At 42.4% G+C, this 16,848-nt stretch overlaps 1 protein-coding gene across 3 annotated transcripts in view; it reads left to right on the top strand.

The window, feature by feature from the left end:
• Positions 1-652: 652 nt before the first annotated feature.
• Positions 653-16,848, top strand: part of ANKH (ANKH inorganic pyrophosphate transport regulator) — a 176,164-nt gene continuing 159,968 nt past the window's right edge. The window contains exons 1-2 of one of the 3 annotated variants that reach the window (XM_025181659.3): positions 653-875; positions 1,260-1,403. In XM_025181659.3, the coding sequence (XP_025037444.3) occupies positions 867-875; positions 1,260-1,403 (153 nt within the window). In that variant the 5' untranslated portion in view covers positions 653-866. Of the gene's footprint in view, positions 876-1,126; positions 1,404-2,658; positions 2,740-16,848 lie in introns of those variants that run through there. The other 2 variants (XM_006117083.5, XM_089776432.1) reach the window with 2 other exon arrangements.

Genomic DNA, 16,848 nt, shown 5'->3' on the forward strand with positions numbered 1-16,848 from the left:
AATTCACACTGTGAAGGCCTTATTAACATGCGGTCCAGATTCCACTTTTGAGTGGGGCCTGTGGAGACATACAACTTGCAAGCCAGCTGACTCTTCCTCTTTTACAGCAGAACAAGGGAGTAAGTGGGCAAATCACAGATGAATTCCTGCCCCAAGCACTGTAAAACTCCACTTTTACTTGGGACTCACTTCATACATTTTAAAATTAGGGGGAGGGGGAGAGAAGTTTACAGACTAGTTTTGGTAGGAACAGAATACTGTACACTTCTGCTGACTGTAACTCCATTATGATGTAGCAGAGGCCTGGAGCACAGCACAGGGCTTATTAGATGCATGCTATATGTAGACACATAGAGATGCAGATATTGTACATGCACAATCACCACAAGTACACATAATGTGCTGTGAGACTCTGCTGTATGTGAAATACGTGGTATATGTAGGAGTAGAGAGTATGTGCCTAAGTCCATTGTCTAGAGCCTGCACATTTAGACACACACAGAGTCCCTTGCACACCCACGCACGCACCCCTCACTTGTTTACAGTCCGGCGGCTCGGCGCGGGGCGGGCTGCAGCTAGAGGTGCTGCTGTGCCCTGGCGCCGGCGTTAGGCGGAGCCGCGAGACGCCGCTCTTTGCTCTCCTAGCTGAAATGAGGCCGTGTGTGTCAAACCCCACGTGTTTGGAAAGGCAGGCGCCGCGGAGAGAGGAGACGTAGCTGGGCCGGGGCGCAGCGCCGCGCCTCTGGCCTCAGCCCGCTTTCTGCACCGGCGAGGCGGCCGCCCCGGAGCCCAGCCGTCCTCCCGCGCCCCTTCCTACCACAAGGAAGGAGGCGGCGGCGGCGAGACAGCCCGGCTCATCCTGCCCCATGCCGGGGGTTGGTTTGTTTTTGTTCCCCCCCCTGCTCTAATTCCCCTGCCGCCGGCTAGGCTAACGCTACGCCCGGGTACCTACCTAGTGTGCGCGCCCTGCTCTTAGAATGGAAACTCCACCCGCAGACATTTCTGGCGGCGGTGTCCCTCCTCTTCCCCCCCAGCGGCGGCAGGTCATTGTTGTGTGGGAGGAGGGCAGCAGGGATGGACTTGATCTTTCGGGTGTCTTGCTAAGACAGCAGCACAGCGTGCAGAGCGGAGGAGGAGGGAAGAGACAGCTTCGCTGCTGCGGCTGCTGCTAGCTACAGAGCCTCTCCCGGCAAAGCCAGAAGCTTGATTTTTAGGGGGGGTTTCTTTTCTCTCTTTTCCCCATTCCTTCCCCCTTGCAGTTTCCCTGCTACGGCAGATGTGTTTGGGGTCCTCGCACAGCTGGGACTATGGTGAAATTTCCAGCGCTCACTAACTACTGGCCTTTGATCCGATTCTTGGTACCTTTGGGCATCACCAATATAGCCATCGATTTCGGGGAGCAGGTAACTCGCCTTTTATCTTTCCTAGACGTAGCCAGATACAGCCATTGCTGGGGTTAAGGAATAAATTACTGTGCTAGTTAGTGGTTTGCAAATGTCTTAGAATCCTTATTGCTGACTGTTGACAAAACACACTGTATTGATTAGTCTCTTTCCTGGGATGATGGCTATACCACACAAGGCTGTGTATGAATGTCAAATGTGGACTTTCCATTGCCAAAACATCCTTAGAAGAAGACTGTAAAATAGGGTGTCTAGTGATCATATGGGTATCCTGAAAGGAATTTACAGTTATCATTTCGATTTTTTTGTTTTGTTTTTTTCAAATAACATTGCAGCTGCTTTGCACAGTATATCACAAAATGCTACCTGACTGCAGTAAATCAGTTGTTTCATTTAGGGGTATGAGCTCTCTATCTTTTGAGTCTGAAACCTTCTTGTGTTGTTTTTTTGGAAAGATCTGTTTACTGCTTGCTTGTTATTCATCAGACTTTTTTCTGCTTTCCACCATGGATGTTAAAACATCTGTTTTGAACTCTATTTTGATGCATATATAAGAAAGACATCTTTTTAGTGTCTTCAGAGATTATGTAATTTGGGATTACATAAAGCATTTGTCTGTATTTTCATTTAAAACTACTTTTCAAAAAAGACCACCATACAGTGTATTGTTTAATTTGTGGGGATCTTTTAAAGAACTATTGCATGGCATGTAGCAGGTTGAGCTGATGATTAGGAATATTTAAACAGACATTATGGTTACAGAAATATACTGCTAATTGCTGCTTTGTGGGGGTTGCTGGGGTGCACGTATAACTATTGATTTTGTGATGGAGTGAAGGGGCCTGATTTCCCTTCCCCCATACAGCCCCCTTTATCTTGTTTTTCACCTGTTTACCTCTCTCCATGTGGCGTCATTGAAATCCTGGTGCTGCTGCAACCTCTTCAGCAGCTAGTGAACCATTTGTAGGCACCAGTCCTTGCCACCTTAACAGTGAAGCAGTATGTTGAGGAAACTCTTACAAGATATTGACAAAGACTGAATTAAATCAGTGAAAACAAACAAAAACGAGGTAGCATTCTAGGCATTAACGTATACAACTACAGAGAATTTCTGAAATATGAAATGCTCGGCATTCACTCTATAGCAGTTCGAGTTGACTTTCTAAATCTGCTACTTACCTTAAACACTCTTTTTTGTTTGTTTGTTTGTTTTTGTTTTGCCTTTTCTGTCATAATTTTTAATTCACAAATTCAGATGCCATGGTGTGAGAAGAGTAGCATAGAGGGCACTGGAATGTGTTGCTAACAAACTTTGGATGAAGTCAGCGGAGAACAAGTATGCCTGCTTTGATCTAATTAAAGTTCCCCAATACTCTTAATTGATTTAGGGTTGTTCTTTGCACTGGACACCATCTAAAATAAGGCTCATTGTATTTCCTCACTTTTTATCCCAGACCTATTTACTTGGCATAGTTTCTTCTGTAAGAAACATCATTACAGGCGCGTGGAAGTCCCATGCAACAAGTATACTAGCTGAATGCCCCCTAACACTTTTGTCCTTGTGATAAGTAGCTGTTATGTTACCAGACAGTCTGGTGCCTTCTAGGCAATTCTTGTATGGGCACCTACTCCTGCATTTGTTAATCAAATATACTATTGACTTAATTAGTGCACTTTCCTATGTACAAAAAGTGCAAAATTGGGCACAATTATATTATAATGGAAAATGGATATAAGAATTAACTATTTGTCCATGTTACTTCATTCTTATTCTAGTTTTCTCTTCTACTTTTAACAAAAAAAAAATCTTTATTCTAAATATAAGATATTTGTTCTTGTCTCTCACAAGGACAATTTACTCTGTCAGTTTTTCATAAATCCCATTTTTGTCACCTGATGAGAGAAAACAGGATAGAAGAAAATGATGCAAGAAGTACAAATATACAATTTGCTTTATACAGATAGGGCCTGATTGGAAGACAAGACAGACCTCTGTTTATTTCAGTGCACTTTGAATCAGAACTCTCAACATTCACAAAGAGATTAGAGGTAATCCTGGAATATTGAATGTTCTGTATGCTCTTGCTGCAGCATCCCATTCCCCAATTCCCCTGGGGAAAAAGGGGATTTTGTAAATGCACATTTGTAGTTGTCTATCCAACTTTTTAAAACAGTGCTGAAAATGGTGGCATTGCTGCATGGACATGGTCAACACAGTTTAATTTGCTCTGCAGTAATGCATGCTAGATACCTGGTAGAATGAGATACAGTGACGTGTTTTTGGACACTCAGGGAATGGGATGGCCTTTCCAGGAGTTGGGCTAATCAGCTGCTTCCCAGCTGTTGAGATAGAAGGCCAACAAGCTGCTCACTTTAAAGGAGGATTGCTGCAGGGAGCAGCAAGGATCCTGCAGAAGATTATGATTGTGAATCAGGGGAAGGGTGAAGAAAGGAGTCTTTCCACACTAGCTAGCTGGAAAACTTGGCTGGGGTTCCTTGCTGTGTAGGCAGCAGGATAAACTGACTGAGCCAGAAGCTGTAGGAGAGGATAGGGAACCGCCTGGTTTACCTGTCTTCAGTGATGATGAACAGTGTTTTAACAATAAGTGCATCCCTGAGAAAAGGGAATGAAATACTGGTACTAGTGAGAACTTCATTAATACACTGGCTGGTGAATTGGTTTATCCTCTCACATTAGTGTGTAAACTTAGGCAGAAATAATTTTATTCTTTTGTTGGTAATTTTTATGATTGAGCTCATCCAACTTTTGAGAAGTCTTAAGAGGGGTAGCCGTGTTAGTCTATAGCTACAAAAAACAAGTCCTTTGGCACCTTAGAGGCTACCAGATTCATCTTTTGTGAGTAAAACCCACTTCATCAGATGAATTGGGTAGAAGTTAGAGAAGTAGAAGTGTTTATATAACTTCCACTCCAGTTCATCTGATGAAGTGGATTTTACCCATGAAAGCTTATGCCCTAATAAATCTGTTAGTTTCTGAGATGCCACAGGACTCCTTTTTTTTTTTTTTTTTTTTTTTTAAACTTTTGAGAGTCATGTTTGTGCTTTTCCCCAATGGATGCTACATGACTATTAGACTTGTGGTGTTAAGCAAATACAGGTTTTCCAGAAATAAAGATTTGATAAGGCAGTAATGGGCTCACTTCCTGCTGTGGTAATGTTTTTAATAATAGAGCAAAATTAGAATAATTATAGAAAATAATGGATGTGTCAAAGGACAGCTCAGAAAAAGCTATAATACATCCCCTTGTGCATTTATACTTAAAATAAGACTTCTAATATAAATCAGTCAAATCATCATGAAAGAAGTTGTTCCCTATGGCTAATACTGTCTAAAAGAAGTACAGAAGAATTTGTAGGTCAGATATAAGATTATTGTATACAATTAGCCTAATAATATACGTTGGCTGAGCAGGTTGAACAGTTCCTGACAGAAAACTGTAGATCATAAGACTTTTGATACAGTTTCCCTATCTTTCGTTTCCATGAGTAGAAATATTATTTGGGAGCGCTGCTTTGAAAGCAGAGCCCTTTGAATAAAATATAATGCCAGTTTTGTGAAATGTGAAGCAAGTGACAATAGTCTAAACTCCTTTTGGTTAACAGAATTTTGTGGGATATGAGAGAGCCACATGATAAAAATCTAAATATAGGGAGAATAATGCAGCTTAAAAATTTGCCACATCTTGTGTTTGTCCTCTGCTGTCACAAGATAATTATTTGGCAAGTGATCTAAGAGAGGAAAAAGAACTTTGTAAGCATTAAACCGTGCAGGAAATTAACAGTAAGGGTTATTAAGTATTTTCAGAAGCCTCCATGATTACAGATGTTCTGTATGAACAATATATTATAATTCAGTGTTGTGTATATGATGTCAAATAAGTTACACTAATATCAGTGAGAACTAATAAATACACCCTTTGTAGACTGTCCCAGAGCCCATTAATATCTTGAAGATATTCTCATTGACCTTAAAGACCTGATTCAGCATTCTTTGCTTTTTGGGACAAAATTGTGATTGAAGTCTAATCTGCTAACTTCATCTCAATTTTGTAAGTTTATTTCAGACATGGGCAACTATTTATACTAAAAACAGTGAAGTATGAATACAGAATGTCTGAAAAATGGGGCGAGGGGAGATCACAATACTAGCTTTAGCACATCATTCCCATTTGCTCTGTTTTTATGCTAATTTATGCTTTCCTAAGTACATTAAAACAAATGTTTCATTATGTTGAATAAAGTTTTGAGAGGCTTTTAAGAACAGATCCCAATTTTTTTTTTGAACGCCCTCCTTTTCTTCATGTACTGTATTATACCACTTTGTTTTCACCACCACCACTATTGTCACTTTTCAGCCAGGGAGCTTAATTATTTTTATTAAACTCATTTTACCAATTTTCATCATGAGTATCATAATATTTTGTGTTTTATTTAAGAGCCTAGCTGATGGAGACCAATGATTATCTGAAAACACCAGCATCTATCTCAAGGATAGACAATTTTTGGTCGGGGAGGGGGCACTCCAAGACTTTGGAAAGTGGTCAAGGGCCGCACTTTTCTGTGCTGGTAGTGTGGGGTCTAAGACAGAGTCTGGGTACAGAAGGGCACACAGGGTAAGGGACTGGGGTGCAGAAGACAGTGTGAGGTCTGAGAGGGAGTTTGGGTGAAGGAGGAGGTTGTGACCAGAGTCAGTGGATTTAGGTGCAGGGTCAAGGAGGCTGTATGGATGCATGAGAGGATTCTGGCCTGGGGGAGGAGCATAGGAGGGGCTACCAGGCTTGGGAGGGAATTGTGACCTGGGGCAGGGGAGTGCAGAGGGTTTGGATGGTGACTTGGGGGAGGGAGTCAGGGTGTAGGAGGGGCAGGGGTGCCAGAGGCAGGCTCTGGCTGGGAGGAGTTTACCTAAGCCAGCAGCCTGGCAGCACCCCCAAGGCAGGCTGGGCTCCCTGCCTGCTGCAGACCCAGATCACTTAAATCTGCAGGCTGTTCCCTCCATGTGGCGCTCAGCTCTGAGAAGGGAAAAAGATTTGCACTGCTCCCATCTCCAGGCCAATCTCTCAATTCCTATTGGCTAGTTGTTTCCAGCCAATAGGAGCTGAGAGATTGGGCTGGGGTCAATCCTATTGGCTAGCTGTTTCTGGCCAATAGGAGCTGAGGATTGGGCTGGGGGCAGAGAGATCACATGAAGCCTCCCCAGCCAGCCAGAGCAGAGAACCGTCGGACTGCGCTTTCAACCCGTGTGTGCCTGAGGGTCCTGGCAGGGTGGTCCGTGTGCTCGATCAGGTGGCTTTATGGACTGGATCCAGCCCCCAGGCCATACTTTACCCAGTCCTGATCTATCTGTTATTGTTGGTTGCTTTTTTTGTTTTTGTTTTTAGGTTTGTATTTCTTATGGTTGCAGGAGAAAACCTTCAAAAAATATGACTGAAAGACAACCTAAGGACACACAAACCAGAACGCAGTAACTGCACCTCCCCACCCCAAAAAGTGTTGATTTAAAAAAAAAATTAAGCCACTTTTTTGGGGACTGACTGATTTCTCTTAATGGTCTGCAATATGGGGGGAGGATTGAGGAACAGATGAGTAATTTATTTGTTTAGTGCTTAGTTAATGACATTGTTAGGAATCAAATATGTGTCTTATTTTTTGGTCAGTGCCCTGTGCACTAACCTGTCTGAGGCACCATCCTACAATAGCAGTGTTTTGCAAGAGTGTTCCCTTGTTGGCAACACTGATAACCAGTGTTGGAGCTACCTATTGTTGTTGTTATGTTAGCACTGGAGTTACTTAACCTAGAGTCATAAATAGAGTTCAAGACCAGAAGGGGTCATTTATCTCTAGTTTGACCTCCTATGTATCACAGTCCTCCAGAACTAATCAGCACTTGCGCATTGAAGCCAACAGCCAAAATGATGTGCCACAGGCAGAGAATAAGAGGGACCAAGGTGCACCAGTGCTCAGTGAGTTACAAGCAAGAGAATATGACACTGTTTTGAAAATGGCATCAACAGTTAGTGCTACAGTACGTCTCTCAATAATCAGTTGAAGCAATATTATCAACACTAGATATTTTTTTGCAGCTGTAGGATAAACAAGATCTGTGGCTCTTACTGTGATATCCATTATCAGCAGGCCATTTGCAGTACATGCGCACATGCACACTTGTTATACACAGCGTCACTGATGTTTAGACAAACTGAAACAAGGCAATGAAGGAGTCAAAATTGCTCCTCCTTCATTAAGCCTGTTGTGTTTGAATACTTTAGATCTCTTGGGATAACCTGGTAGTTTTATATACTATGTGTGCGTACAGTACTTGGGGTATAAATAAATCTCCATTTCTATTTGCAATATTGACTAATTGCTAATTTTGAATATGAGAATAAAGGCATTCAGGCTGTTTGGAGAAATAAGTTAGTGGTGCCAATTTAAAATGACCCTCCTTTTATCGGTTGTTACCCTCCTCTTTCCTACTTGTATTCCTGGTTCCTAGCAGCTTTTCTTGTCCTCTTACTAATATATCTTAGGAAATTGAAGTGGGATCCCCATCTAGGCTTTTTATTAGTCACTCCTCTGGTCTGTAGGGGAGAGATGAGGTCTCACCTTTGAACTACAGTGTATTAAAACATCACCAAAAAGCCCCACACAATTAGATAATCAGGACACCAACCAGAATTCAATAGGAATTGATTGAGCTCTATTGGGTCTTTACATAGAGAGAGACTTTAAAACTAGCCTCCCTGCCCCAACAATGGAATTCACTGTTGTATGGTGTGAGTACTTAGACCCTATGTACGGAACTTAGGTGGCAGTGGCATGCCTTTGCAGTGCTGCTGCTTAAGTTGTGTGGAAGGTTCTGCCTCACAATCACTTTCTTGTTGAGTTAATTACCAATAGATGCAGCATAAGGCCACATTTGATTGATATTACCTCCTGTGGAGGGAGGCTGAAGAAGCACGTTCCTTGGTTTTGTAATTAGCCTAGTTGTAGGATTTTCGTATTGAACCCAGGGATGTAAAAAGTTAACTGTTTACCTGGTGAACATTAGGCTTACTGGAATGCTTACTGGTGACTGGTAACTGGATGGCCTGGCATGCTAGGCCATAGCAACCTTGGCTGCGCTGGGATGGCTGGCAGGACCTGGCTATGTCAGGGCAGCAGGTGGGGCTATGTGGCGGGCAGGCCGGACTTCAGTCTTGACTTCTCTTGAGCACCGTGGTGGACAAGCGGGACCCTGCTGTGCGGAGCGGCCCCAGCAGAGAGGGGCCCCAGTGTGGCCCTAGCAGGCAGCCCAAACCCTAAGCATGATCACGTCAGCATAGCCCTCTCAGGCAGGCTGGCCTGGAGCTGCACCCGCCATGGCCTGCCCATAGACCGGATGGGGGCTACAGCCCCCATTCTTGCTGCCCTGAACTGGCCCTCTAATGATTAGCCAGTTGAATTATATAATTTTAATCATTTACCCAATTAATTGTTTTGAGCTATCTTTATATCCCTAAATGAAGCTAGTGCCCTGACATTTGTTTGTCAGCACTGATATCTAATGTAGCAACCAAAAAATACTGTATACACATTTCATGAAGGAGATCGCATTTACTTTATTTAGGTCTCAAGGAATTAGGATGATGTTAGCAATTGGCCTAATAAATGCTCCTCTGAAGTGTAAAGCGGCTTATAAATGGAAGCTGTTTTAAAGTGAAAGGTGGATGGCTTAGCTGTAAGTCAAAGGGATAGAGGAATAGGGAGCCAATGTGAGTTAACTATGAAGTGAAATCTGGAGCAGCCGTGAGAAAGTGGGAGACCCCATCTGGGAAAAACAGGCATTAGGAAATTCTGAAGAAGGTAATTAGCTGTAAGCAGCAGGAGGAGATCTTAAACAGCAGTCAAATGAAATACAGGCAGTCCCCGGGTTACATGGATCCGACTTACATCGGATCCCTACTTACAAACGGGGTGAGGCAACCCCGCACTAGCTGCTTCCCCCCAGTAGACCAGGGAGACGCGAAGCTAGCGCGCCCCCCTCCCCCCACCCCAGCAGACCAGGAAGACGCGGAGCGGCTTTTCTCAGCAGACACCTCAGCTTGAGAATAAAGGACTGAGGGAAGTGAGGTGTGGGAGAATAAAACTGAGCTCTGGAGAAATGTTTGGCTAGAGTTTCCCCTACAATATGTACCAGTTCCGACTTACATACAAATTCAACTTAAGAACAAACCTACAGTCCCTATCTTTTACGTACCTGGGGACTGCCTGTATGCAAAAGGGATATGTGAGGCTCCCACTTTACCTGGCAGTGATGAGGCCTCACCTGGAGTATTATGCCCAGTGTTGGGTGCCATGCTTTAAGAAATCTTCCATTGTTGTATGCAGTGTTATAGCCATGTCAGTCCTCAGTTACTAGAGAGACAAAGTATGAGAGGTGATACTTTTATTGGACCAACTTCTTCTGGTAGCACAGACATGCTTTCAAGCTGCACAGAGCTCTTTTTCAGGTCTGAGAGAGATACTCAAGCATTGTCTGCACTACCACGTATGTTGGCAAAACTTGTATTACTCATGGGTGTGAAATACTTGAGTGACACAAATTTTGCCAGAATAAAATGGTAGTGTGCTCAGTGTTATGTTGGTGGGAGAATGCCTTCTACCAGCATAACTACTGCCATTGGTTGGAGGTGGTTTAATTATGATGCCTTAAATCAGCTATATGAGAGATCTTACATTACAGTGACGCAGTTGCTTAGGTACAGATGCTCTGCTGCAAGTCGCTAGTATAACAATACCCTTAGAATATGATAGCTAACTATAAGGTCTAATAGTTTAGCAGAAGTAGTTAAAACACATTCAAGGTGAAGTGGTCCCTTATAACTCCTGTAGTCAAAGGAGTAAAAGGGGTGGGTGGTGGTTGTTAGTGGGTTGTAGATTGTTGGAAGTAAAGTGCTCATCTGATCTCACCCACACAGTTGGCATTAGGACATCTACACTGGATGAGGTATGCCACATGTTGTGATAGGCATATATGGATGCCACAGGTGATAAAACGTGTTGTGGGGGTATGTGTACAGATCATTGTTGCAGCGGTGGTATGTCCACAAGTTCTACATTTGTTGTTCTGGCAGGGTCTGGTGCTGCTTTGAATTGGTGTATCCTGGTCTGTGGGGAGCTTCCTGCTGCTGTTGAGTTTGGAGAGGCTGGGGGATTGTTTGAAGGCCAGAAGTGGAGCTTCAGGATAGAATCCCCATTAATGGCATATCTTATCTGGCATGTCATTGGTTTTGTGGTGCCTTTGTTGAGAGAGTCTTCTTCAAGGTAGTCCGTAAAAGGCTGGCATATTGGAGAACCATCCTGGTACCTTTGGCTGTTCCCATGGTTTTAATAAAGTGTTAATTGTTGAATATAAATTTGTTATGGATGAAGATGAAAGGGCTTATTTCAGGGGTGGCCAAACTTCACTGAACACCCAAGCCACATATGATAGTCCTCAGAAGTTTGAGAGTGGGAGCACATCTATCATGGCTCAGGCTTCTAGCTCACTCCTACTTTGCTCCCCAAGCCCTTGAAGATACTTCCCATGAGGTTGAAGCCCTGAGCTGCCTTCTGCTCCCCAAGGGGCAGAAATCCCTACTCTGCTTCAAGGCAGAGATTCCAAGCTCCCTCCCCACCAAGTCCAGTAGGAGGAGACTGGGATAGGGGCTGCACAAACCACACTTCACCTGTAAAAGATCTTCATGTGGCTTGGGAGCCACAATTTACCCATCCCTTACTACCTCCCCCATTCTATCCTACAGGGTGTTTTTGGGCTGCTTTATCTTGAATGCTCTCTTAGTATTAGGGATGTAAAAGAGTAACCATTTAAACGGTTAGCCAGCAAGCATCCTCTTATCGGTTTCTATTACGGTTGCACGCTGGCCCCCTCTTCCCGGGGAGCTGGATGTCACCCCAAGTTGTGGGCTCTGCAGTATAAAATTATACTGCAGAGCCCGCAGTGTAGCTGACTCCTTGGAAGCATGACTGGCAGTCAAGAGCCAGTGCATGTAGATTGCCTGTTTATAAGCTGACACCTGGAGCATACCTGCTCCCAGCTGCTGGCCCAACTCCTGGGGAACTAGCTGTGCTGCAGGCTCTGTAGTATATAAGCTGATACAGAGGCAGCATCGGCAGGGTGGCAGTTTCCCTGGAAGTGGGGCTGGAAGCACACTGGTTGCTGGCCCTGTCCCCAGGGGCCATCAAATAAGCGTGTACCCACTAATTTTTATGCAGTTACACAATTATTAAATTGAACAACATCTAACATCCCTACTAGAACGTGATTTCAAGTGAGGTTGAGGAATCTCAGCCACTGGTGGTTTTTTACAGCAGGTTAGACAAACATCCATCAGAGATGGGTGAGGCAGGACTAGGTGACCTCTTGGAGGGATAAGGGATATTATTTTTAGGATTTTTTTAAAAAAGCATTTTTTGTGCTGATGTCTTCAGAACTTATGATTGCAAGAAAGCCCTTTGCTTAGAAACATGCTCCAGAACCTTAATTGGTATACAAAGTCACATGACTGACTTGACATATCACCACCCAAGATTTTTAAGCTCTTATATAATGCAGCATGTATGAAATGTGGCATTATATACAGTGCTAGTGCCTCTGGCAGTATTTCTTGAGGAAAAGTGTGATAAAATGATGAGTCAGAATCTAACATACATTCACTTTTCTTGCTTTTCAACACTTAAGTCTGATAATTTATTTAAGGTTTTTTTTAGAAAGTGTCTCTCTCTCTCTATATATATGATATACATACACAGCTGCAGGGATACAGAAATACCTTTTTTTAACTTCTTCAGTAAGTATCTGTTTTCCAATCAGTGCTTCAGAGATCAGTAGGGCATAGGAGTAAATTAGGAATGCATAGCTGCATTGGCTAGAGTTAGGGATCAGATTCTCAATTCACTCCCCTGACAGAGCATTTACTGTAATATTACCCTACTCTGAGATTTGGAAAAATCAAAGTTCTCTTGTATATGTTGTCCTGTTAGCAGAGATAAAAATCTCAGCCATATATTAAGTAATTCAGTGACTTGCAGCAGCTATGTTACTGTGTACATACTTTTATTGTACATACAGTATAGAACAAACAGTAGGTAACTATGAGTTATGGGGCTGTAATTCCACGGATGGCTTTTGCTTACAATATAAACCGTGAGAGTGATGCTTGAATAGTTTTAGTTGACACTAGTAACTCTCTTGATGGAATTCTACCCACATCACTCAACATGTTTAAGAGTTTGTGTTATAAAATATATTCAGCTAAGCCTCAGAGCTCTGTTCTCTCTCCTAGTGCCTCTCCTTTTCTTCTAGTCTTCTCTGCGACCTCTCTGCTTTTTCCCATACTGCTACTGCCTCTACTTAATTATGTCTTCTCTTTTCTTGATCACACCGGTAGGACATTCTGGCTATGTCTACACTACAGAGCTTTTTTTTTTTTTTGAAAACAGCTGTTTTTCAAAAAAGCTTCTCTTATGTCCACACTGCAATCACATTCTTTTGGAAAAAAAAACCTGGAAGAACAGAGGGGTTTTTCTGACATTGGTAAACCTCTTTCTTCGAGGAAGAAGCCTTTTTCCAAAAGAACTCTTTTGGAAAAAGGCATGTATGAATGGAGAAGAGGAAGTTCTTTAAAAAGAAGAGGAAAGAGGAAAAAAGTACAGGGGCCTTGGTGGCTACTACATCCTTAATAATCACAGCTTAAATGTGAGGTAGCGTCCATTCAGTGTAGACGCTACCTTTCAAAAAAGCAGATCGCATTTTCGATGCGCTTTGGCAGTGTGGGTGCTGTCTGTTGGAAGTTTGGAAGTTTTTTCAGATCTCTTCTGGAAAACCTTCTTCCAAAAGAAGCCTGCAGTCTAGACGCAGCCTTTTTCAGTCAAGTAACCTGAAATCTGATCAGTGAGACTTTATAATCCATCTCACCTGTGAATTACATTGTTAGATGGACTGCAGTGTGTTGAACACAGGAAATCCTGTGACTGTGTGAAACACAGATAGTCTTTTTTTTTTTTTTTAAATAAGGAACAGTATATGGAGTCAGACATGGATTTTAACTGGCTCTTCCCACTGATTTCCTGTCTAACCTATGTGGCAAGTCATTTAGGCCTTGGTCCATAGAGATATTTAGAGACCTAGTGCTCATTGAAATCAGTAGGAATTAGATATCAAAATACACTTGAGAATCTGGGCCTTGATCTGTTGGCCTCAATCTTCTCATCTGTAAATCATTGAGATGTCCCCACAGGCATGTTGTGACACTTTTTTTTGGATGGAAGGTGTTGTATAGATGGAAACTATTGTATATAGAACACTAGAACTGGAAGGGACCTTGAGAGGTCATCGAGTCCAGTCCCCTCCCCACAGCAGGACCAAGCACCATCTATGTCATCCCAGACCGATGTCTATCTAACTTGCTCTCACATATCTCCAGAGATGGAGATTTCACAACCTCCTTAGGCAACTTATTCCAGTGTTTAACCAACCTGACAGTTAGGAAGTTTTCCCTAATGTCCAATTTAAACCTCCCTTGTTCCAGTTTAAGCCCATTGCTTCTTGTTCTATCATCAGAGGCCAAGAAGAACAATTTTTCTCCGTCCTCCTTGACACCCTTTTAGATACTTGAAAACTACCTATCATGTCCCCTCTCAATCTTTTCCTTTCCAAACTTAACAAGCCCAGTTTTTTCAGTCTTCTCTCATAGCTCATGTTCTCTAGACCTTTAATCATTCTTGTTGCTCTTCTCTGGACCTTCTCCAATTTCTCCACATCTTTCTTGAAATGTGGTTCCCAATACTGGACACAGGCCTAATCAGCGCAGAGTAGAGCGGAAGAATGACTTCTCGTGTCTTGTTCTCAACACTCCTGTTAATGTATCCCAGAATCATGTTTGCTTTTTTTTTTGCAACAACGTCACACTTTTGACTCATATTTAACTTCTGGTTAAATATGACCCCATATCACTTTCTGCAGTACTCTCCAATACAGTCACTTCCCATTCTGTATGTGTGGAACTGATTGTTCCTTTCTAAGTGGAGTACTTTGCATTTGTCCTTCTTAAACTTCATCCTCTTTACCTCATACCATTTCCCCAGTTTGTCCAGATCATTTTGAATTATGACCCTGTCCTTCAAAGCAGTTGCAACCCCTGCCAGCTTGGTATCATCTGCAAACTTAATAAGCGTACTTTCTATGCCAATATCTAAATCATTGATGAAGATACTGAACAGAACCGGTCCCAGAACAGACCCCTGCAGAACCCCACTTGTTATGCCCTCCCCTCATGATTGTGAACCATTAATAACTACTCTCTGAGAGCGGTTATCCAGCCAGTTATGCACCCACCTTATACAAGCCCCATCTAAGATGTATTTGCCTAGTTTATTGATAAGATCATGCAAGACTATATCAAATGTCTTAGTAAAGTCTAGGCATACCACATCCACCGCTTCTCCCTTATCCACAAGACTTGTTATACTATCAGAGAAAGCTATCTGATTAGTTTGACATGATTTGTTCTTTACAAATCCATGCTGGCTGTTGCCTATCACTTTATTTTCTTCCAGATATTTGCAGATGAATTCCTTAATTACTTGCTCCATTATCTTTCCTCGCACAGAAGTTAAACTGACTGGTATGTAGTTCCCTAGGTTGTTCCTATTTCCCTTTTATAGATGGGCACTATATTTGCCCTTTTCCAGTCTTCTGGAATCTCTCCTGTCTTCCATGATTTTTTCAAAGATGATAGCTAAAGGCTCAGATACCTGTTCTATCAGCTCCTTCAGTAGTTTGGGATGCATTTCATCAGGCCCTGGTGATTTGCAGAGATCTAACTTTAATACGTGATTTTTAACTTTTTTTATTTTATTCCCACTTGTATTCACTGTGTTATGCATTCCTTCATCATCAGACATCTTGGTGAAGACTGAAACAAAGAAGTCATTAAGAACCTTTGCTATTTCCTGTTACTGTTTCTCCCTCTTCACTGAGCACTGGGCCTACCCTGTCCTTGGTCTTTCTCTTTCTTCTAATATATTTATAGAATGTCTTCTAGCTAGTTTGAGCTCATTGGGTGCCTTTGCCTTTCTAATCTTGCCCCTGCACACCTGCTTGCTTATGTTCCTCCTTTGTAATTTGACCTAGTTTCCATCATATGACTCCTTTTAGATTTTTAGATCATGCGAGAGCTCCTGGTTAAGTCCAGGTGGTCTTTTGCCATATTTTCTTTCTTTCCTAAACAGCGGAATAGTTTGATTTTGGGCCCTTAATAATGACCCTTTGAAAAACTGCCAACTCTCTTCAGTTGTTTTTCCTTTTAGTCTTGCTTCCCATGGGACTTTATCTACCAGCTCTCTGAGTTTACTAAAATCTGCCTTCTTGAAATCCATTGTCTCTATTTTGCTGTTCTCCCTTCTACCTTGAATCTAGAAGACATATATTATACAAGAATGACTTCTTCAGTATAATAAACCTGATCCTTCTTTCTGTGCTAGCCTGAATGGGTCTCCAAAAGAATTATTTGGGGGCTACTAACCATAGAAAAATCTGATTTGCTGCATACGGCTTTATCTACACTGGCAGTTGAGCAACGAAACTTTTGTTGTTCACAGACGCTTAACCCCCTTCTCTGAAAGACAAAAGTTTTACAGTGGCAAGAGGCATTGTAAACAGTGTGTTGTTGACTGGAGAGCGCTTCTGTCAATAATGCAATCCCTGCTTGTATGCAGTGGAAGAGTTTTGTTGGCAAAAGGACTGACAAACATCATTTACACTGCTTGACATTTAGCAACACGTCCATGTCGCTAAAAGCTGTGTAGTGTAGACAAAGCCTTAGGAAAAGCATTATTGCTAGGTGAAATTGGAGTGCAGAGCCATTTCAAAATATGCATTTACCCACAATATCACTTCTGCATCAGTTTTTCTCAATCCTTTTGAGCTCTGATACTTCTAACCCACTAATCAGAGAATTTGCTAACAACTGTGATTCTTGCAGAACTGGTTACAGTTAGGGTCACTGGAAGAAAACCACTCCTTTGTGTGTTGGAATTATTGCCTGTGACTTCATTAACATCAAGAAAGGGCTAGTTCTCTAATCAGTTGCAACACTGCACTGAACTTTGCTATTGCTCTTTATTATGGTTTCAGGTGTTTTAGGTAACTTACCTTACACTTTGAAATGTGTGGATTTTTTTTTTGTTAATGTGCAACTAGGTCACCAGATAAAGTTTCCTTTTGCTTGCCTGATCCTCCACTTAGGTGAGATTCCCCCACAAATGTGGTGTTGCATTTTGTTGCCATGTTTTCAGTTCTGTGGCTATGTTTTCATATAAGAAGAAAAAGCATATGGAAACCACAGGTAAAAAGAATTGCTGGAGGTCATACAGAGCAAAAATT

The sequence above is a fragment of the Pelodiscus sinensis genome, chromosome 2 (genome assembly GCF_052426305.1).
Source record: "Pelodiscus sinensis isolate ZL-2025 chromosome 2, ASM5242630v1, whole genome shotgun sequence".
NCBI classification, from domain to species: Eukaryota; Metazoa; Chordata; order Testudines; family Trionychidae; genus Pelodiscus; species Pelodiscus sinensis.